The 23,589-nt window shown below is 48.6% G+C and overlaps 1 protein-coding gene across 15 annotated transcripts in view; it reads right to left on the bottom strand.

Moving 5' to 3' along the window:
- The window catches only part of Cacna1c (calcium voltage-gated channel subunit alpha1 C), a 623,917-nt gene that overhangs the window by 501,624 nt on the left and 98,704 nt on the right, over window positions 1-23,589 (bottom strand). The window contains exon 1 of one of the 15 annotated variants that reach the window (XM_085840082.1): window positions 22,381-23,050. The exons of the other annotated variants lie outside the window; for them this stretch is intronic. Coding sequence (XP_085696208.1) covers window positions 22,381-22,429 — 49 coding nt within the window. The 5' untranslated portion in view covers window positions 22,430-23,050. Of the gene's footprint in view, window positions 1-22,380; window positions 23,051-23,589 lie in introns of those variants that run through there. 15 annotated transcript variants of the gene reach the window in all.

Genomic DNA, 23,589 nt, shown 5'->3' with positions numbered 1-23,589 from the left:
ACTATAACTCACACCAGATAATAGAAGCTCTTGGATGTAATTCACCTCTAAAACTGTGTCTATATTTATCACCTAGCTGAATAAAAGGTAAAAGGGGGGTTGTTTTATTATTATTATCATTATTATTATACATCATGCCAAACATATTCCAACCGATATTTACTTTCATTGAATGGGCTACTTGTTTGACAGATATGATGGATTCAACCGACTATACAAAGTACAACATAAGTTCCTCTCTTACAGTGTGGAATTGACAAAACACTGGACATGCTGTCTATCTTACCCTATCACCTCTCTAGTGCCACCACTAGCCAACGGCCAAAATAGTAGACAGGCTACATGTCTTATCTTTACCCTGTCTCTGGCAGACATCACTAATCTGTCACCGTGCGCTTTCCCGTAGACTTAGCTAGCAGTTCTAAATTCTTTTCAACCCAGCAGTCCAGAGAGTCATAACCAGTTACAAATCTGAAACCTACTTGTCACCTTAGGTATTTCTTCTGCCTTACTTTGAAAAGCCCTGGCTCAAAAGAATCATCCTTAGCCTGTACTCTGAGTATTATTCATTCTCCCTGAACTTATTTGCTGATGCCAGAAATTCCTGGTTAGGAGACAGAATTGTTCACTTCACAATTAGAGAAAAAGGCTGAACATGCAAATACTTCAGAGAGGGAATAAAATGATAAGCTTATATAAATCGTAAATAGACGATTCCAGCCATCCTCTGAGCAGGGCCCAGGTGGCCCAGCCCTTCTCAGTGGAGTCTTAGCCACTTCCTTAAAAGGACAGGTCTCCTCTGACAGCCTATTCCCTACACAGTGGACCTCCAGGGAGAGCCAAGCTCATCCAAAAAACACCCAAGACTGCCAGGGGGAGGAAGAGGAAACCCACTGCTGTAAGGCCTCCCTCTCTCTCTCTCTCTCTCTCTCTCTCTCTCTCTCTCTCTCTCTCTCTCTTTCGTTCTTTCTTTCTTTATTTCTTTTGTTCGTTCGTTCGTTCTTTCTTTTCTTTCTTTCTTTCTTTCTTTCTTTCTTTCTTCTTCCTCCTTCCTTCCTTCTTTCCTTCCGTCCTTCCTTCCTTCTTTCCTTCCATCCTTCCTTCCTTCCTTCTTTCCTTCCATCCTTCCTTCCTTTCTGCTGTGGGAAGGGAGAGGTAAAGGGCAAAGCCCTGGGCTACCAAGGGTGACGTGAAAAAAACTCCACAGAAACAAAAATTGCACAGGCTGGTAGCGAGCAAAGGTGGAACCCCGTCATCACACAGACAACCTTCAACATCACTCACAGAATTTCATCCCCACTGTGTCCCACCTACCTTGTCAAAAGCTGCTGAGTCTACAGATTTGGGGATTCTGTGCTTGATAATCTCAGGGTATCAGAATGGTGCCCAGGGCCCTGGAAGACCTTCAGAGTGCAGAGGGCCGCCTGTTTCCAACAATGTAGCTACAATAAGGGACACCAGTGACCTGCACCTCTGGTGTGGCAGGTGCCCAGATATCTGCTTCACCCATCAATGCGCCCAACATTGCACCTGTCTAGTACCTGCTGGTTCCTAATGCCTGACTGTCAAAACTGGTCACGCTTCTACATAGCCCCACCAGGGCTACACAGATTCACAGGAAGCGCCCGGGTCACACTGGTAAAAGACTGAATCGACACCTGCTAGAGTATTCCGACTCTGGTTCCCTTAGTAAGGCACAGAGTACATTAACCCGATGTCCCCGTGTATGGTATATACTTGGCCTGCACAGCTTACCTAATGCTACAGCTTAGCCTGGTGCTGAATGTCCCCCAAAGGCCCAAGTCTTCTCCGGCTTAGTGCTTTCAGGAGGTAAAGGAAACTTTGAAGCCTCATAGGAGGAGATCTTGGGTCATTAGAAACATGCCCTTGAAGGGGACACTGGGACCCCAATTTCTCCTCCTCTTCCTCCTCCACTCAGCCCCTCCCCCTCCTGACCACAAGAGTGAGCATTTTTGCTCTAATTCAAGATCTCATGATAAACTTAATTGCCAAAAGAGGCAGAGGCAGAGCTGAGTCACAGAACCAGCTCAAACTCCCAAAACTATAATGAAAATAACTTCTTCTCTATACACTTATCATCTCAGATATTTGTTACAGTAATAAAAAGCAAATGAACACACCCGATGTCCTACGTGCTTATTTTAATGTAGATCTAGTATGTGCCTTTTATATCAAACGACTGAGAAAGGAACAATAAGCTCATAGCCTACGAGGTTAAACGTCTATAAACAAGGACTTGCAGTCATGCAGACCAGAGCTGAGTCTGAGCCTAAGACAAGGAAGCTCACTATTAAACCTCACATCGCATTGGTCTCTGCGTTTCTCCTTATAAACACGGTTTCTATAAACATCCGATCTTCGGGGGAACTGCTTAGCAAACCAAGTGAGGTTGCTCCCATAAGCTCATCCCCATAGATGCTTCCGTACTCTCAAAGCATAGCCACTGTCTTGCCATCCTCTCAGCATCCCTGGGATGGAAACCTAAGAATCGCTAGAGGCCTATGGAGCATAGCTCCATCCTTCCAGTCCTAACACTCATACCTAGCATATGCCCAGAAGGAATGGAGAGTGTGTTATTCTTAGGATGCAGACGAACCACGGGCAGTGTGAGCTGAGCACAAAGGAGAGGAAGTCCTCACATGGCAGGAAGTGAGAAGGTAACGCTTGGGAGACGGCTGAGATGGCACCGCTGAGAAAGCCAGGGTGCGGGGCTGCTCATAGGACCACAGGCCAGGGCTGGGTCAGAGGTTCCACATGGCACAGGAGATGTAGCTGTGAGACCATAGAGTGTGGGGCCAGGGCTAAGCTCTGGCATAAAGCCCAGAGCCTAATGCAACTTCTATTCAGTACAAAGGGTCCAAAGCCTCCTCCTGCCTGCCCAGGGAAAAGCAGGAAATATGGACAGATGGGTATTAACTTGGACTTTTTCCTGCTATTTCAGAGTCCTAGATGGAGTTCCAAACCTAAGAACCGTCAATAGCATGCTCTTCTTATAACAGAGACACCAGCTAGGTACCTTGCTGCAGGACCAGAGAAGCTGAAATAGCCCTAAGACTATCCCGCTTTCAGCCTCACAATCTATGTAAGCACAGAACCAGAGACATGGAAACCAGAAAGCATGAAGTATGGACTCAGACAGCCTTTCCTCTGGCTGCCCACAGGGGGGGTCTCTTTAGGAGCGTGGATGATGTGATGAACAGGCTAGCCTCTCAAGCCCTGTGTGACACCCACAAGCAACGGAACCTGTAACCTCCCAGTGTAACAGAGCAGAGCATACTCCTGATGCACTTCTGCCTTACATGCTGACTCTGGAGGAGGCATCTAAACCAAGATGGTACCTGTTTTCTACCTAGAGCATTCTCCACAGGGCTCTGGCAGAGCACGGAGGGAGGGTAACAATGGGAAACGCGGCCTGACTCTGAGTTCTAACTAAATATGGTGTCCTACACCGGGCCGGGTGGATGATACAAGAGCCGCTGGCTCCAAGCCACTGGAAAGTGTTCTTCCCAAGAAGGCTGCCTCTCAAAGAGAGGTTGCAAAAGTGAACCAAGCTCTGCCAGAGACTGCATCACCGTCACCATCAGAGACTGCATCACCGTCACCATCTCGGGGAGGGGGGGTCTCGTTAATGTGAAAGAGTCCAGGAGGAGCCTTCGGAGAACTCACAAAGATGCCCCGAGGAAGTGCTGGTGTGGGCTGGCTAACAGCAGACAGATGGCGGCCAGCCAAGGTCAGGCAAGGAACAACACCAAGGGAAAGCTCTCTGGCCCTGGCTCCTCTGCATCTTTCCCCTCTCCCTAAGTCTGAAATCCTCGGCACAAGAAAGAGGCAGAAGGGGTAAAGACTCCTGGTCCTTTTCCTCTGCCCAATTCTGAAGCCACAGAGAAGGAAGAGCCTCTACCCCTGCAGACTAGTGGAGCTATTAGCCATAAATGCATCCCAGTTGTTGAGATGAGACTGTTCTAAAACCTAGATGTGAGCAGGAACTGAAGCCAGTGAAGATCTTAGCAAAGTCCAGGAACAGGGGTCCTATGGTGTTAACGTGAACACAAGCATCAAAGCTTAGGCGACTTGGGGTCATACACTGAACTTGGTTATTCCACACATGCTGACCTGGTCTTACTGGGATCCTGTGTGGTGAAACTGACAGCGCCGGTGTGCTCTAGCACTGAAATTGAGAAGTAAACATGGAAGACAGTTTCCAGACGGGGGAGAGGACCAAAAATGCCCAGTGGAGTCTGATACAAAGCAGCAACAGCACAATATGTTCAAAATTCAAGGTGCCTCGGACTCTATGGGGCAGAAATACCAGGGCGGGAGGGATCCCCTCAGCACGTTCATATCACACAAGGAAATGACACATAAGCTACAAGCGTCTATGGACTCAGCAGCAGAATTGCTGTTCCCCAAGAGCCAGGGCTCACAGAGCACCGTGTCCTGAATGATTGAAAATCGGAAATACAGAGTGGAAGCGTAAAGAGGAAACACTATATAACAAATATGAAAGTGGACCTTTTAGGAACAAAATGTCATTGAAAATAAAAACTTACTCTAAGGCAGGGAAACCTGGTAAATTGGAAGGCAGAGGTGAAGAAGGCACAGTCATAGTAAAGAGAAACCGTGAGACACAGAACGTGAAAGAGTGTTTAAGGAAAAAGGAAACTATAGAGCGTTGTCTTGGTTTGGGTTTGTAGGTTTAGGGGAGATGGCGAGGCAGAGCTGTTCCTGAGAAAGGTCTGGCTGAGAATGAAACCCAGGCTGCCCTGCAGTTTCGAGTCCTCCTGTCACCCTCCAGAGTGACCAAGATTTCAGGTGTGCACCACCACACCTGGTCAACAGACAGTTTCAGGAGAATAAAACCATCTAAGGGGCAGGCAATGTTTGATAAGATAATTACTGAAACCAATTTAGACATTCCACAATATATGTGGTATGGATACTCTATATTTTACCCACTAATAAGTATACATACATTTTATAAGAAAAAATAGATAATGGTAGAATTTACCACTTGCCAAGTCCAAGCAGGCTGTTAGCAATGTCTATGTGTTTAATACAACACTATGAAACTGTATTATTACCATGAGGACAAAGACAGTATCTTTTAAATGTTCAGAATAGTACTCACAGCAGACGTTTCATGTAAACGACGGGGTACAGAAAACAGCTATCTTTAAATTGATGTAGAATAATTGGTGACACAGTTATACACCTGCCTAAACCATTATCAGTGTAAATAAGCCCCTGGGCCAGGTAGTTCAGGCCTGTAATCTCAGCTACTAAGGAGGCTAAGACAGGAAGAAGCCAGCTCCAAGTTCAAACCCAACCTGTCTCAAAAGAAAAAAAAAGAAAAAGAAAAAGAAAAAGAAAAAGAAAAAGAAAAAGAAAAAGAAAAAGAAAAAGAAAAAGAAAAAGAAAAAGAAAAAGAAAAAGAAAAAGAAAAAGAAAAAGAAAAAGAGGAGGGATATGGGATGTGGGGTTGGGGAGTGCTGGGGATATATCTCAGAAGTAGTAGCCACACACATATGCACACATATATACCTGCACACACACAAACCTTCATATACTGGGTATACTGAAGGTTTGTGTGTGTGTGTGTGTGTGTGTGTGAGAGAGAGAGAGAGAGAGAGAGAGAGAGAGAGAGAGAGAGAGAGAGAGAAGTAAGAAGAATCCAGAAGGAAGAAATACAAGATACAGGAAGTCATCCTCCCTAAGACTTTCTAAGAAGTGGGCGTGATTTCTTAGTCACCACTACTGCAGATCTGAATCAACATCCCTCAGTAGTTTCATACACGAAGCTACAGAAATATGAGTCAGGGGGATAGGGAGATGGCTCTGTGAGTAAAGAGTCTGCTGCGCTAGTTTGAGGTACTGCATTTGAGTCCCCAGCACCCATGTAAAGAGCTGGGGATGGCCACACATGCCCATAACCTCAGCATTGTGGGGCAGGGACAGGCAGATGCGGGGAGCAGTCAGGCCAAAAGGGTGAGCATCTGGCTCAACCAGAGATCGTGTCTTGCAGGAATAAGGCAGAGAGCTACAGAGGAAGGTCCTGCACCTTTAAAGCTACAAGCCCTCTGGCACTGTTCTACACAGGAGAGAGGGAGGTTTGATATTCTTCCTGCTCAGCCTCAAAACATTTGTACATGGTGTGAGCTTAGCTCAGAAGTATTCTTTCAGCATCGAGCCCACTCTACAAGTGTCCCAGTGCAGCGGACCATCCAGAAGGGGGTTAAAAGATTAAACACATTCTTGGTGGGAAGCAGGGCAAGGAGGATTCAGGACTATTGACAGGGAGATACCAAATAAACCGAAAAGAAAAGAAAAGAAAAGAAAAGAAAAGAAAAGAAAAGAAAAGAAAAGAAAAGAAAAGAAAAGAGAGGGGGAGAGGGAGAGAGGGAGGGGAGAGGGAAAGAAGGAGGGGGAGAGGGAGAGGGGGAGGGGGGAAGGGAAAGAAAAGAAAGAAAGAAAGAAAGAGAGAGAGAGAGAGAGAGAGAGGAAGGAAGGAAGGAAGGAAGGAAGGAAGGAAGGAAGGAAGGAAGGAGAAAAAGAGCAAAAAAGACAAAAAGAACAACCAAAGCAGAAGTGAAGGCCCCTCTAAACATAAATGTCCTTACTCTAAGCATGACTGCACCTGTGACACCATGCTTCCTGGGACTTCAAGCTAAGCCACACTCTTCTTTTCTCTCGCACGCACTTTGCTAACCCTACCCACAGGGACACACATGCACCATGCACACGCATGCCCACACTCCTACACATCTAGAAAATTGCAATGGTGGAGCCAGGGTTTAGAACCTGTCCCTCAGAATCCCGCGGTTAGGATTTATGTTGGAGCACTTGTTGGCCTGGAAGACACAAGGTAGACGACCTTCATTATAGCCATTTTCTCCTCTCGGTTTCTCTTTCTTTCTTTTTGTTTTGTTTATTTGCTTGTTTGACTGCTTGCTTTTTAACCCAGGCCCTCCCTAGATAGCCCAGCCTAGTTTGGTTTGAGACAGAATCTCCCTCAGTAACCCAGTCCTAGGACTCTTGATTCTCCTCCTGTCTTAGACTCTCAAATGCTGTGGTTACAGACCCAAGCCACCATATCCGGCACATCCCCTTCCAAACCAATCTTGACCTAAGCATAACCATTAGCAGGTGTAGTTGTGCCAGTCAATAAATGGACCTGAGAGCAGGCTGAGATGCCCCCAGACTCTAGCACAACCAAGATGCCTGCCATGACGCAGGCCACACCTCTGCTTCTCCCTGCTGCAGGGACCCAGCCCATCAGTCTGCTTTCTTCCCCTCTCCTGAGAGTCCGCACACCTCTCTGCTCCTCTCCTCACAAGTATTTATTTCCTTGGGATGTTGTCTTCTCTATTTCCTTTTTTCATTTGTCTTATGAAAGCCAAACTCCAAAGAAATGTCAAAGCCAGTTGCCCAGAGTGTGATAGCAACTGCAATAGGAGAAGTCTGCCCATCTGGACCCTGAGTTCATGCCACAACTGATGCTCTGATGAAAACATTTCATTCTGCCCAAGTTTACTTAAATGAGAAAGCAAAAGAACAATCCCAAAGTGTTTTGGCTGCCCAGGCTCAGCATAAGACAGAGGTGGGTCATCATTGCCCGTGATGTTCACCAGAATAAGGCCACATTCTGCAAGTAAAATTCCAGATGAAAGCAGTCGGGGTGAGATGGTGGCTGCCCAGTGCCCATGCAGTTCCTAGGATGGCTGTCAGAAGACATTACTTCCAAACAAGGAGGTCAGACAAGTATGGCTGCTCCCTACCAAGAAAGACAAACAGCAAGGTTCCAAGGCTGGTGGGCTGTGTGTGCCTCTCACAGTGGCCACCACTGCACACAAGTGGATTGTTCTCTGGGATGAGAAATTAACACTTCTCAATATATGAGGACAAAACTGTCTTCCATTCAAGCCAGCAATCTGGCCAGTGCCAAGAACTTAAAGTGTGGGTACCAGCTCCCCCAACTCAGAGGTACAGGCCTTGGAAGTTACCACCCTTATTGCAACTTCTGGGAAAGGCATCTTCCTGCCCACTAATGATGTCGGCCTGAGTCTCTCAATCACAGATCCCTGCACACATTTCAGATCTAGGGTAGGGACCTAAGGGGTGCCTCGTGGCCACTAACTCCCTTCTGCAGAGGAAGCCCAGAGCCATCCAGCAGAATGTATTCCCATGGCATCCAAGGAGTTCTAGTATTGTCCTTGGCATCCAACACTCAAACCTTCTCACGGAACACTCCAGATGTATTTTTCTCAGTTACAGAGAAATGCGAGTGCTGCAAAGCTTAAGGAGTCCAACCGAGATTTTTCCCATGGTCATAACATCTTGGCTACAGTGTTATAAGGTGGTAAGGATAAAGAAAAAGCAATAAAATGTTCTGTTCCCAGGATTTGATACTCTGAAATAATTATAAGAACATAGAATCACGGGGGCTTCAAAACCACATGGGCTCTTTGGAGAGCCAATATTTCAGGCTGAAGGGCAGGATGGTATAGATGGGGAACATGGGAACTCCTGGCAAGAAGATAGAGGTGAGTGGTCCCCAGGTGAAGATCCTAAGGATGGCACACTCCACGTGCCATGCTGGAACATTATTCTCTCCTGTCACACAGGACTTCTGTGACTGGGGCTAGCAGAGCAATCTCTGTGTCCACATCCCCATGATATCATGTTTCTTACTTGGCTAGATGTCGTATGACTGTAGTTTGACATCCACCTCCAGCAGTTCTCCAGCTACCTGTGACCTTCGATCTGCATACTGAGCACAGCTTGAGGTCTACACGCCATGCACTCTAACTTAGTTACAGCATCTAGAAGACGCTAGGGAGGCCAAAGTATGAAGCAATGAGGTTCATCTTCATGTGTCTATACTTACACACACACACACACACACCTATACAGCATCCTACTCCCACAATGAGCCCATGGCTAGGCAGCTGTTCCGGGAACAAATGCCCGTTAACCAATTCTTAACCAAGCAGCCCGAGTTTGTATTGGTTTACGGGTATGTGGAGGTTTTAGCCTAGGGCTGGTTGGTGCATTAGTTTTGTCTCAGAAGTGTTTCGCAGCACAAATCCACTTGCCTGATTACCAAGAATTCAAAAAGGAGCTGGGTCAGGGGCCCAGTACTCCCTTGGAGGGCATGCTCCCAATGACCCAAAGACCTCCCACTAGGCCTTTACCTCTTAAGGGGACCACCTCTCTAAATTACCACCAGAGAGCAGCCTTTAACATAGGGACCTTTGGAGAACAGTTAAGATTCACACTACACACTCACCCTTCTGAAACTAAAACCATCCTGCTGCCCGAGCCTGGCATCTCGATAAAAACCTTCCTATCCCGTACCTTCACTCAGAGAATGTCAAGAGGCTGACTGTGGGAACAGAGGTGGGCTGTATGGTTTAAAGTCCCAAGCCTCTGCCTGCACTGTATATCCTGTGACCCTCCACTCCACCAGCCACTTCAACTGGCCAGAGACTCCCAGTTCTCCAACACTGACGCTAGCTGCCCTGTCTCCTGGAAGGGCCAGAGTCTTCTGCCCATTTGGCCTAGCTAGCACCTGTCTCATTTGGCCACACACCACTGAAAAGCCTTTCACTAGAAATGCTGGCCTCTAGCACAAGCCAGCTCCCTCGGAGACTTGGGAAGCCTTAGTGACTTCTTTGGATGTCCCTAGAAGTCCCTCTGTTGCCTGCTCCATTCTCCTCAGCCTCAGCCTTGCACTCCATCTGTCCGGTCCCCTACATGCAGCGCTCCTCCTGAGGGTCCTGGGGGCAAGCTTCAGGCTCTCCCTGCAAGGCCACTCCATATGTCCTCACCTTTTGGTAGCTCCTATCTGTGTTTGACAACAGACTGCTTCCTCCTTTCTTGGGGTTAAGCTTCCACTCCTGTCCATAACCCGCTGTCTACTTTCTTCTCCCAGACTTTCTTCATCAACAGGCTCCTTGTTCTTCCTTTCCAACCATCCTTTCCTTCTCACAAACAACCAAAATCCTTGCAAGGTAGGTCCCAGAATTATAGCCCACACCTCCACAGTGTGCAGTCTAGCTAGACAACATCTCTACCCTAAAGGCCACTGAAGACCAAATGATGCCCAAATCATCAAATTCAGGGAATTTCCCAGTTCCCCTCTTCCTTTCCATCCCCTTCATCCAACACTGACAGTGGACTGGATCCTGAAATATCATCTCATCCTGACCCTATAGGAGGAAGGCGGTCCCTGTCACATAACCACTGCCACTGTTTCTGCCACTGTTCCCTCTTCCTGTCCTCTAACAACAGGGGCTCCCATCTTTCTCTGTTCTCTCCCTGGAAATTTTATCATTTCCATATTTTCAGCTATCACCTTCATGTGTATCTTACTTAGGGTTTCTATTGCTACAACAAAACACCACGACCAAAAAGTGGTTTGAGAAGGGACGGGTTTATTCAGCTTACACGTCCACGTCACAGTTCATAACCAAAGTAAGTCAGGACAGAAACTCAAGCAGGGCAGCAACCTGGAGGGAGGAGCTGATGCAGAGGCCAAGGACGGCTGCTTACTGGCTTGCTCACATGACTATATGGCTTGCTCGGCCTGCTTTCTTGTAGAACCCAGAACACCAGCCCAGAGAAGGAACTATTCACAATGGGCTAGGTCCTCCCCTATGGAGCACTAATTGAGAAAACGCCTTACAGTCAGATCTCATAGAGACATTTCCACAGCTAAGGCTCCTTCTTCTCTGATGACTCTAGCTTGTATCAAATTGACACAAAAATCATCCAGTACAGTTGTACAGTGTGTGTGTGTGTGTATGTGTGTGTGTGTGTGTGAGAGAGAGAGAGAGAGAGAGAGAGAGAGAGAGAACTCAAGTGCACGCACAGGCTGTCCCTGTTGGTGCACTTGTAAAGAAAGAGATCTAAGTCAAGTGTCACTACAATTTATTCTCTGGAGCAAGGTTTTCTCACTGATCCTAGAGCTCACGTGAGCTACAAGCCCTGAGATTCTCATGTCTGCCCCCCGCCCAAGTGCTGGGTTAGCTACTCACAGTCATGCTCAGTATTTTATATGCATGCTGGTGCCTGAACGTTTGCAAGGCAAACACTTCAACCACTAATCCAGTCTCTCCTGCCTTCCACACTACTTTTTGAGACAAAGGTTCTCCCTTAACCTAGAGTTCACTGATTTTGGGAGAATAGCTAGCTGGTCGCCGAGTTCTCGGAAACCACCTCTGTCCCCGACCTGCCCCCATCATTGGGTTAAAAACACGTTCCCACACCTGGCTTGGGCATGGATACTGGGCATCCAAACTCAGGTCCTTCCTCATGTTTGCACAGCAAGCACTTTACTGACTGAGCTATCCTCCAGCCCCACCAACTGCCACAGTTTTAAAGTAAACTCTACTCTATGAAGGGGCTCCTCTGGCTGTGCTTTGGGAAAACCTCTTCTTCTTGTCCTGCGTGGACAATGCCATGTGCCCCAGGACGAGCCTGCACCCACAGCTTTAGCAAGCCTGCCCCACCAGCAACTGTAGGAACCCCTCACTCACTCTGAATGCCTTTCCACTGTCTACCAAATGGGAACAAATGCTCTAGCCTCAGACAAGTATCCTCCACAGTCATCCTTCCCCACCCTTCCCAACTTCTTTCCCATCAGGCCTTGCATACCCCCCAAACTCAACTAATTAACTGAGTTCCTTTAAAACCCAATCTTTGTGCCATCAGCACATCATTGTTTTCTTTAAGGATTTGGCTCCTGAGAGGGTGTCCATGCCTCATAGGATGGCCCTACACCAATGAGGATCTAGACAGCGTTAAGTAGACTCAAATACAGTGCATACAATTGGAACTGAGAATTGGGGGTGGGGGCAGGGGAGTAGGGGAACTCTCTGTACCAGGAATATGTCTACCTCTTATCTCTAACCCATTTTGTCCAAATGGCTAAAGCTCCCACCACTAATCGTCCCAATTGTCCAAATAGGATGCTTCTGTTTCTTACGTAAGAATTTTGTACATGTATATAATGCATTTTGACCAAATCCATCCCCATTCCCCCCCCCCACAAACAGCTCCCCCACGCCCAGGATAACCTCTCAGGAACCAAATCCTTAACAAAAACAGACTCTCCCTGCCCCTACCAGCTGTGATTACTAACAGCTTCTCAGCTAAGTACAGGACTTCATGAGCATCTTCTCAAGCCAGGCTGGGATTTTGGGCAGTTTGATCTTATGCAGTGGCTTTCAGAGTCACTTGGTCATCACCACACAGCATACACCACTATTTCCCTTGGTCTATCAGCCCTGCTCTCTCTTTCTACGCTTTCCTCTTTTCATGATCCACTACACACAAAACACACACGCGGGCACACGTGCACACACACAAGAAAGAGAGAGTGAGAAGGAAACCATTTCTTATCTTCTTCCTTGCTCAGTTCTTAGTTGAACATGCATGGGTAAGAGCCCTGAGATGTTATTTCTCACAGTATGGCCAGAGGCAGACGCCATCATCCACAGGCCACGTGACAGAAACCTCTCAGCCAACACTGACACACAAAAGCAACTGAGACTGCAAGAGAACAGAAACAGAGAAACTAGCCTTGTCTGACTGATCCCCACCTCCTGTCCCGTTACAGAGCCCTGTGAGCAGGGAAGAGAGAGCTGAACTCAAGGTAAAAGCTGTTATCTGGGGAATGGAGCAGAAACAGGCAGTCTTCACCAGAAAGCAGCTTCCCGACTGTCAACGAGTCAATGTCGAGTCTCAGATGTGGGGGTTGGGCACCCAGTGTTATCACGGGGCTCCTCACTCCTGATACAGTGGGATTTCCTAGGGCCATAGTCTCAACCCGGGGGATTCAAACCCGGGTAGCCATATAAGGAGATGGCCAGCCAGTACAATGGCTATTTTTACAGTTCAGTCCCAAAGAAGGTCACACGCGTGCCTGTGGTCCAACCTACAGCAAGGAATTGTAGTAATAGCCACAAGTGGAAATGCCCAAGCAGCCAATAGACGAGCAGATAAAGAAACTGCGATGGACTGGTGGAGGAGGATTTGGCAAAAAGAAAGGATGGAGTCAGGCCCAGGCTACAGCAGCGAGGCTGAAACTCAGAGAGTCAGAAGCAAAAGAACATGAGGGATCCACAATAGGCCAAGTCATACAGAAAGAAAGTTGCTCAAATGTCATCAGACTACAGAGGGAGTAGGGACATAGGGAGACACTGTCTGAAGGCTGTAGCGGTTTGGTAGAGGCAGAGAAGACATTTTGGAATGGTGAAGATTGCACAGCATTGTGAATAAAGTCAATGCCGCCGGGTTACAGGCTTAAAACAGCCCATGTTATGTGACAGATTTTAAAAGATCATATTAATCTGTAAGACCTATCAGTTCAGAAGCACATAAAAATATTTTAAACCCACTTTATATGCTTTTCCTTTTTTTTTTTTTTTTTTTTTGGTTTTCAAAACAGGGTATCTCTGTATAGCCCTGGCTGTCCTGGAACTCACTTTGTAGACCAGGCTGGCCTTGAACTCAGAAATCTGCCTGCCTCTGCCTCCCAAGTGCTGGGATTAAAGGCATGCGCCACCACGCCCAGCATTTTTTATTTTTTTATTATTTAACATTTTTCATACAACATATCTTGGTCATATTCTTTCCCTCTTCCTACTCTTTCCAGATCCTCCAGTATTCCTCTATCTGCCAAACTCTCTCTCTCTCTCTCTCTCTCTCTCTCTCTCTCTCTCCCTCCCTCTATAAAAACAAACAAATCAAAAATCAAAAATAACAGCCCAAAAATCTCTCAATGAAAAACACAAACTAAGCCAAAACAAAAGCATACACACACACACACACACACACACACACACACACGTTTTGCACTGGTCCCCTACTCCTGGGTGTGGGGCCTGCCCTGGAGTGTGGGTGGCACTTCTGCCCTGGAGTGTGGCCAGAGGCACTCCACTGGAGGAAATGGATTTTTCCTTTCCTAGCCGGTATAAATTTAAATAGCTTCTTGGACAGAGGTGGGAGTTTGTCCATTTGCTTTTTCATGCTGGGATTTTGCCTGTTGATGCCACTCCAAAATGACCTAGGACTCTACTACCTATATCATGCTTCTTTCTGTTGTCTATCTCCAGTTATCACAAACATTCGAAGATTTCTATGTGCAACCAAGTATTAGCTATGTGGATAACTCTACCTGTAGAATTATTATTGCTATCAATAGAGCATTAAAAGCCACAGAAGCAGGAATAAACTCTTGGGAGCCCAGAGCTGGGGCAGAAAGGAAATGTGTCTACCAGAGTCCAGGCCCTCCTTTTAAGATTAGTGAACCTGTGTGGGATAGTGAGATGACTTCAAAATTCTAAGTACCCTAAAAGCTGCATTGGGTGAATATATGTTATACCTTGTGAATTGTATCTCAACAAAGCTGCTATTTAAAAATAAATCCCCAGGCATAGTGTCACATGCCTGCAATCCTAACACTTGAAAGATATAGGGAGAAGGATCCGGACCTTAAGGTTAGCCTCAGCTACATAACAAGTCTATGCCTGCCTGTCTCAAATAAACAAGTAAATAAAATTAAGTGAGTAAATACATATGACGTATGATGTCGGGGAGTCCGTGGCAAGGACAAGCAAATGTACTAGAAGCCTGCTAAAGAGTGGAGAGTACCTGTTGCCCCAGAGGGTCACCAAGAACTATCCAAGAACAGGCTAGAACAAGGCCACACTTAGAACTAATCCTAACTGAACTGAAACTGGACAAAGTCACTAGCCAGAACACAGGCTGAAGAGAAGAGAGGCCAGATAAAGGCCCCTGTTAGAGAAGACCCTGCCTTCAGCTCTTCATCCACATCTCTTTCACAGAAGATACGAAAGCAAGTCTGAGGGCAGCTCCCTGGGGATACAGATGTTTTCCCAAAATGGGGAGCAGATTTCCCTCCCAATTCTTCCCCACATGAATTGCTGTCATTTTGATCTGAAATATCCCTTAAAGGCCTTGGGATACTACCAGCCTTCAGCCATACATAAATGCAGTAGTCCTTTAGGAGGTGGGGCCTGGTGGGAGGATGTTAGGTCATTGGAACCAAGCCCTTGAAGAGGATACTGGAACTCTAACCCCTTCTTTTCTCCTTGATACAAGGTGAGCATCCTTTTTCCTACACATACTCCCCGCCATGATGTCCTGCTTCACCACAGGCCCCAAAGTCAACAGACCACAGAGATCACAGAGTTCTGAGACTGCCACAGAATAACCCTTCCCTCTGTATAAGTTGATTGTTGCAGATATTTTTTAAGTGAGAGCTGACAATGGAGTAGTAATAGAACAATTTTTATTTGTTTTACTTTTAAATTCCAACAAAGTTTTCAACCTTGTGGGAAGCGTATATACCCACCCTATTATAAAGATGAATTATACTAAGCACAAGCAAGTGACACTCCAAGAATTGTGCCTGGAACATGATAGGTGATCGGTGACCATTAGGTAATACCCCTGGCTTGTTGTAAAATATAAAAAGGTTGACTGCTTCAGTACAAGGATTTCCCCCTTACATAAAAAATTAAAACAGATCCTGGGACCAAAGACTAGAAGAGCATGTTGCAAAGTAGATGCAAAAAAATCCCAACATGCTCTTTGATGCTGAAACTATCCTTATTTTAGGAAATTAAAAAGTTAACCCCGCAACTTAAAATGGAACACTTAAGCCCTTCCCCCCATTTAATACGTGTCTCTTTATCTACAACCAACCAGGACTTTTGCCAATTAAAAGAAGAACTTGGTCCATTTTCTAAAAGCATGGTGTATTTTTGAAACAAAGTTTTTTTCTTTCCAGACTGTCTGTCCCTCTGTACAGGGCAGTGGTGACAAGATCTGATGAACTTGACATTGGAAAGGAGAGCATAGCCTTAAGTAGTCTCTGGTCTACTTCTATCTGTACGTTGCCTGAGCATCCAAAGATGGGCCCGTTTGGTTTTGGACTTGAAGGCAGGCTACCGTGTGTGTGTCTGTGAGAAGGTGACATGTCAGCTGGCCCCATAAGGTAACTCCCAACCCCTGCACACCCCAGGTCCTGACCCCCAAGTTGGAATAACAGTATAGATGGAGCCTTAGCCCCAGCATCTTACTGATAAGTCACCAACAGTAATACTGACAGTTGTCAAGAGGGCAACTCAATGTCAAAATACCAGACCGATCTTGACTGGTTTGTTCTGGTTTCTGGTTTTTGGTTTTATTCACTTCTTCCTTGATTATTAAGGTATAAGCCAGTCCATCTCAAACTCTTTTGTTTGATCTTATATTTTCATCTTTTAAATTCCAGAGTACCTCACGCCTCCTGTAACACTTGGGAAATGCTGTCAACATTGTTTCGACATGTTGTTTTCTCAAACTCGGGTACTCTACCTCTGCAACCCGAGAGAGCTTAGCACAGAAGGGAAGTCCCCAAACAAAAACAGCTTTGAAGACACATCTACGAGGGAGGGGGGCACAAAACCATGGATTCTATGTTTCTGTGGACACATATGGACTTTCACTCTGCCGTTTAAGAAGTTATTTTTAAGCCTTTCCAATGATAGATACCTCCCACCCCCTCTCAACTCTGTTCCTAAAATCTAATGCCTCAACATTAATTGAAGTCAGTACCTAAGCGGAGGCGGGAGACCCAAGAAGCGGGAGAGGTGGAGGGGTTCGTTGCACAAAGCCCAACCAGGAACCCTAAAACAGCATGGGTGCTTATTCTGCCCTCAGAATGGTCTGGAAAAGGCAGGAAATGGAACACATCCAGCCCAAATGAACCATTAAGGCTCAAATGAAAACAGAAATTTCACAAGGTCCCTTTACCCATCAAATACTGTGAACCTAGAAAGTAAACTCTGAAGAGACGTCTTATTCATTCCCTGTTTGACAGGCCCTTCTAAGAACGTGAATTCAGAAATTCTAACTCCTGTCCCTGTGTACACACACACACACACACACACACACACACACACACACACACGCACACAGCATAAGACCATCTAGCAGTTAAGGAATCATGTAGATTTTTATGGGGTTTTGCAAGGGTAGAAACAGAGAGGCCAAGTTTGCCAGTCACCCCTGCTTTCTTTATCCTCTGTCCAAAGCCAACATAACTATTCTTTCCGTTCTCTGGGGAAGAAGCAGTCTATTTTCAATCTTCATTTGGCTCTCAGATGCCAAGGCCCAAACCTCCCCTCTTGTAGAACCTTAAGTCCCTTCTTAAGTTGACTCCAAGTCCACAGGTAGAATGTGTGCCCTGTGATCTTCCTCAAGCTCCTGCACACAGCATGACCAGCAGGGTCTCTTGTCTCTTGCTGTCAATATTTTGGGACCCTGACTTTCTAAAGTAGCAGTCTTTTCACAACGGTACACTCTATGAGGTGATCCTCGGGCCCCCAGTCACCCCACTGGGATTCCTCTCCCACATAACGCACATCAGGAACTCTAGAAGAGCCTTGGAATGTCCCCAAAGCCCCATATTCACCAGGAAAAGGGGACAGCGCAGAATCGGAGCCACTCCACTTGTTGCCATGACAAGTGACTACCTCTAAGAGTTTTCAAACTGTGGAAGCGGTTCTGGTCTGCTGAGGCCTCCTGGCCTCATCTACATGGGATCAGCTAAACCCAGACAGGAGCAAACCGCAGCCAAGGGTGATCAGCTCCACAGATCACCGTGTCCGCCCTGTTTTGATACATCTGCAAGAGTCCAGCTGAAGCCTGGTCTCTGGAATGGCACTGACAACGTCTCATTTTCCCGGAGGGCGTCTGTCACTGGTCCTGTCACTACCACTCATTTTATTCAATACCTAACCTTGAGGACAGTAAGCAAGTGTTTACTAAATTACGTTAATGCTGACAGCCAGGACTCTGAATGTCATTTCATTTAGCAGAATGTTTAGCATGCTGCTAAGTATTTAGCACCCGATATGTTGCTAAATAATTCCCCATGCCTCGCTTTTTGATTCAGTCATGCTATCCTCTATGGTACCTAGCATTAACTTAAGCAACAGTGAAGACAGACTCAAAAATCAGACTAAACTCTGGATATCTTGCTAATCAGTCTTCAGCCAGGTTTCCCCAACAGGCCAGGAGCTTTCTTTAGTTTATTCTGGAAATAAACTCATCTTCTCCATTCTTCAGGAGACAGCGAGAAAGAGCTGGTGCGGCTGGCTGCTGAGCAGTAATTCCAACACGGCCCAGAGCTGTAACACCAGGCTGCCACAACTACGGTAAAACGAAGGCCACACCACCAGCCACTCTCACTCTTTCCTAGCTAGGTTCTTCAGTCCTCATGGAACTGGCCATAATAACTCAAAAACTTGGGGCACCAGAGATCAGAAGAAAGAGTCAGGAGTTGGAAACTGGAAGTTAGTGGCAGAATGGACTTCAGTGACTTCCTGCCTTGGTCTCCGGGGCCTTCCTGTCACCACCTAGCAGGAGATGGCTGAGGCGGAAATCAATGGAAAATGTGCCCACAGCTCTTAGTCTTCCCCTTAGCAAAGCTAAGGAAATGCTTTCTTGCTGTGGAGCCACTGATGGACTTTGCAAGCCCAGAGCATCTCCCGGTTATCTCAGATTTGTCTAGCTTGCGGACAGTGGGCCTACTAGTTTTTGAACTAGCCCTTTCAAAGCATGAAGGAATTCAGCATGTGGCCATCCAAAGGTTTCCTCGAGGCTCTGTAGAGGATGCTGTCTACATCCCGGGTCAACAGAAGCTTGCAGAAAGGACGTGCAATGTACTCAAACAATCCAAAGGGGCAGATCCATGCAGGGACTCAGGGAGTCCTTCATCCTACAAGGCCTCCGGTGACTAGTGCCATGGAGACATACGGTGGTCTTTAAGGTCCTCTGCACCAGGGCATGAGGGAACGGGTTCTCCATCCTCCCTGGAGCCCATGGACTGACTCGTAAGCCCTGTAGCGCCACCTACTGGTAGAGGCAGAAGTAAGACGTACTGATGGTTCTAAGAAGTCTGTACCTGCAAGATTATTGTCAATAATACATCCAGACCCCTGCAGTGAGCCATACTTATACTAGGAAGTAGACTCCAAAGATCAGCAAGGCATCGAAACCCTCCATTTGGTGTTCCCGCTGGCTCCTTTAATATACCCTATCCACAGACAAGCCCACCAAAAGCAGTTTGGAGTAGAAGAGGTGATTAAACAAATACTAAATCTTTTCCAAGACTCTAAAAGATAGCTGGGGGCAGGGGTACTGGCTTACCACTGTGTTGACAAAGCACTGTTATTCTCGTGGCATATACTGTAACAGAATGAGTCTCTACTTAATAGGAGATTAGTACACACACACACACACACACACACACACCATTTTAGGAGAGTGTATAGTCAACATTCCTTTGCATAACACCCAGGGTGAGGTGTATTAAGTCCTATGTGATCTGCTTCCAGAGGCTTCCCTAATTCTCTGGGTGTGCACACGTTTAATCATCATTACATGTGTTCTATGGAAGAAAATAACCAGTGATTCCCTTATACTGTGTTGGTATGTTGAAAAGCACCCAGCCATTCCCAGGCATTTGGTATGGAAAAAAAAAAAAAAGCCTCCTTTCTCCAGCTTCCTCCCTGCAACTTGCAGAGATGGAGAAGCCGATGTCAAGAAGCCTTCTCATAAGCTTCACAGGCTGAGGGGCGGCTCTCGGACCCTTTGAAAAGAGTTAGCTGTGATCATTGTATTATTACCGTATTTTAAATGATAATTGCCATTCCCCCCGTATGGCTGAGTAGTTTCAAGAAAAAGCACACTGTGTTTTCCCCTCCCCTCTGCCTTGTCTCCAGCAGATAGGGGACATTCTGGGGTTTTTGTGTTAAATGGTTGACTATTAAGAAATTTCACTTGCTAACTGGAGCCTATACTGGATAATCAACCCAGAAAAGTAGAAGGCTGGAATAGGACCAGAGAGGGTAACAGAAGTGAGGCACAGCTTGCACGAATATAACCTCCAGCCTGAAGCCTGAGAACAGAGCCCTTCCTTCCCTCAGCTTCTAGGCTGTCTCATGGTGCTGGCCTCGGACCTCCACAGTCCGCCCCTAAGCTCACAGGTGCACATACACCACTGAAAATCGGCAAGAAGGAGGTGCATTCGGTTCTTGCAAGCCAGTCAGGAGAGAAGAAAACAGCCACCTGGCAACTTATTTGGTTCTCCACTCTGATTGGTCACCGTTGCTGTTCTGAGGTCATCCCTTGGCTCCTCTTCTCGAAGATCTGCTTTCTGAAACTCTAGCCCCCAACTATGTTTCCTCAGCCACGGAGTTAGTAAGCCAGCCACTTCTTGTAAATATTCACACTCCTCCAGGTCTGTTCTTCCCACCTCTGCCACCTTCCCCAACCCTCCCGCAAAAGAAGCCTAGCCAATCAAGAGCAAGAAGGTGGGAGGCAGAGGGGGACAAGGACCCTGGCGCTCTTTTACCTAAGAACCGCATCTAGGGATGGAGGCGAAAGTGCTCCTGTGAATTATGTAACCACTGCAGCTCTGAGGGAGAGGACCATCCAGGTTCTAGAGTGTCTGCTGGCTCTATGCTGGAAAGGTATAGAGTTCCTGGCCACCGCTGCCTCCTCTTCCCCCTACATCGTTCTCCAGAACCTGTAGGGCTATTGCTCCTGCATTTAATGCCTGCTCCCTGCAAGGGGCTTAGGGATGCCATCGAGAAGCAAAGTAGCAAGAGAAAAGAAGCAGAGTAAGAAAGTAAGCTAAGAAGGGCTTTATCCTACACTACTAGGAGACCATGCCAACTATGGGCATACCTGTTTTACAAAGATGTCTTGCCCTGGGTAGTAACAGATGGGACAATACTGCTGGGTTCTCCTCTGCCAACTTGCTTAGACGGAGGGCATGGGCAGAACCTGAAAAAGCTAGCCCACCCCCACTCTACAAAAATATCACCCTTTCCTCTATGTCTCATCTCTCCTCCTCCTGAACCATCCATAACTCCATCAGCTAGGAAAGGGATCTGAGGACAGAGGAAGGATAGGGGCAGGTAATCCAGGCTGCCGTGTGACATAAAGACCCATAACCCTGGACAAGTCTTTCTTCTTAAGGGGGATAAAATCCCAATGCTGCCACCCAAGACAGAAAGCAGAAAGCCAGCTGGACCCAAATGAGCTTCCAGATGAAAGTAGACCAGCTGTAAAGCTAGCTCCCCGGCAGCCTTAATCTGCAAAGGCAATGGCCCTGTCCCCAAATGGTGACAAAAAGGTAAAAGGAAGAAGGGGCTGGGTACCAATATCAGGCCTGGAGATTACTTCCACAAGGCTGGGCTCTGGAGAGTCACTAAGAAGTACCCTGGCAAGGCAAGGAAAGACACAATGTGGAAGAGCAACGGTGGCTGCTGAGGGCGAAAGAGAAAGGGAACAGTCAAGCAATGGGGCAGAGAGCCGGTAGAAAGGGCGTCTTGGGACTGCAAGACACTTCAGCTTGATCACCTTAACCACTAAGCAATGTCAAAAATAATAACTTGTCGATGGGGACTGGGGAGGAGAGGGAGAAAGTTTCCAAGAAGTGGGGAGCTACCCGAAAGCCATTCACCATTAGAGGGGATCTGGTGACACTTGATGCCCAGGATGGAGATGCTTGGAGAACACTAAGTATGGAGCCTCAGAGCTAGTCACACCCTTTCATGATTCCCTGAAAACATGGAAAAGCAAAGCCCACACATCACTGAGGCTTCTAACCGCTTTCCATCCTCAGGTGCGAGTCCACACTGGGGTGCTAACAGTAACACACCCGGCACCCGGCACCTGGCGTGGGCTCGCTCGGGGTCAATGGCAGTGGAGAGGTGGGCGGTGTTGAGAAGCCGAGGAGCGGAGAGCCGGGAGAGAGGAGGCGCGCTGAGACGCACAGCTGCAGCCCCCGCCCCCACCCCCACCCGCGACCCGGAGCGCACTGCCCGAGGAAGTGGCGTCGGGAAGAGTGGACCTGGGGCAGCCTGTGGGCCCACCGGCGCGGGGCTGGTCTCCGTGGGGGTGCTCGCGAGCGCGCGCGTTCCCTGCCGCGCCCCAGCAAAGCAAGGGACCCCGAAGCAGCCGCTCCTCGGCTCGCCGTGGCCAGACTGGCCGGCCGGCTTTCGAGGCAAAGGCGAGAAATGCAGGCAGCGCCGACACTTGGGGAACTTTCCCCCTCGCTCAGGATTTCATGGGAACCACATGCTCCGAAGAAGCCCGGCCGCGGAGGGGGAGGGGCGGGAATTTTCCGCTCCGGCTCGCACGGCGGCTCGGCCGGCTCCCGCGGGCTCCCGCGCGCGGGGTTGGCGCCCCTCGCGCACGCGGCGAGGGCCGCTCCACCGGGACCCGCCGTGGGCAGCGCGGGCGAGCCGGGCGAGGCGCTGGGGTCCCGCTTACCTTGGTGGTTTTCTTCTGGAACGTACATCCTCGTGTTTTCATTGACCATTGGCCAAAAACTGCTTGGAAAGGAGAAGCCACAAAGAGGAAGAAATGCAGCAACAGCCGCGAGCGGCTCGGGATGGATCCCTCCTCCGAGGCCGGCGGCTCTCGCGCAAATCCAGGAAGCCGTGGATCCGCAGTGGTTCTTGCTCCCTTCGGGTGATTACCTGATCCCCATTATTGCACCAAACACCAAAAACTGCTGCTTTCCACTACCGCCTCCTTTCGTGAGATTGTAATGCATCCTCAGTACATCCGGGCCCCTTCCAAGAATTTAGCACCGCACCTCTGGCGGCTACACCATTTGAAAATAAAAATGATAAGAATAATAAATGGAGAGGCAGAGCGAGAAGAGGCGCAAAGGCGAGGCGAGGGAAAGCGGCGGGCCCGCGGCGCCGGGTGGACCCCGAGCCGCCAGGGGGCCCGAGGCGTCTCCGGCCCGCCCAGGGCGATCGCCGCGAGGCCCCGACCCGCGATCTTCGGCGACGGCAGCCGCGAACACCTGAGGGCGAGCCCGCGGGAAGCGTCGCCGCCGCCGCCACTGCCGCCGCCGCTCCGGGCCGCGCCGCGCCGAGCGCCGTTCTGGCAGGGAGCTGTTTCTGCAGAGGCAGCGAGAGGGAGACACCGGGCGCGAGAGCGCGGCGCGGCCTCCCTCCTCCCTCCAGCCCCGCCGCGCCCGCGCCCGCCCCTGCCCGCGCCCGCCCGCCCGCCCGCCCGCCCGGCGCGCCGGAGCAGACGAGCTGAACGCTTCCAGATGTGGCGGCGGCGCGCGGCGGGGACCGGAGCCCGAGTGGAGCGTCGGCGCCACGCGAGAACCCCCTGGCTTCGCGACGGCGGGGAACGAGCCCAGGAGCGGACACACCTCCGAGAGCCCGGCTGCAAGACCCCCACCCTCCCGAGGCCCCGCGGCCACCGCGCGTCCCGGGGGGGCGGGGGGGGGCGCCACGCCAGCAAGGCCTGGGAGGGGAATCCCGGCAACACGGACTACAATGTGCCCAACTCCCGGCCCCTTTCACATCGACCGGACGAAACAGCAAAATGAGCCGTGATTCTGTTGATCGATTACAATCAGAGCGGTTGTAGAAGTGACACACACAGGCAAGGATGGGCAGATGGGCGGGGAGAGAGAGAGCCCAAGAGGCGGAGCCTTGTGGGCAAGGCAGCAGT

This window comes from Mus caroli, unplaced genomic scaffold (assembly GCF_978045245.1).
Source record: "Mus caroli unplaced genomic scaffold, Mus_caroli_1 scaffold_7, whole genome shotgun sequence".
In the NCBI taxonomy this organism is placed as follows: Eukaryota; Metazoa; Chordata; class Mammalia; order Rodentia; family Muridae; genus Mus; species Mus caroli.
The sequence above is the reverse complement of the archived record's forward strand: the minus strand, read 5'-3'. Positions and strand labels throughout refer to the sequence as shown.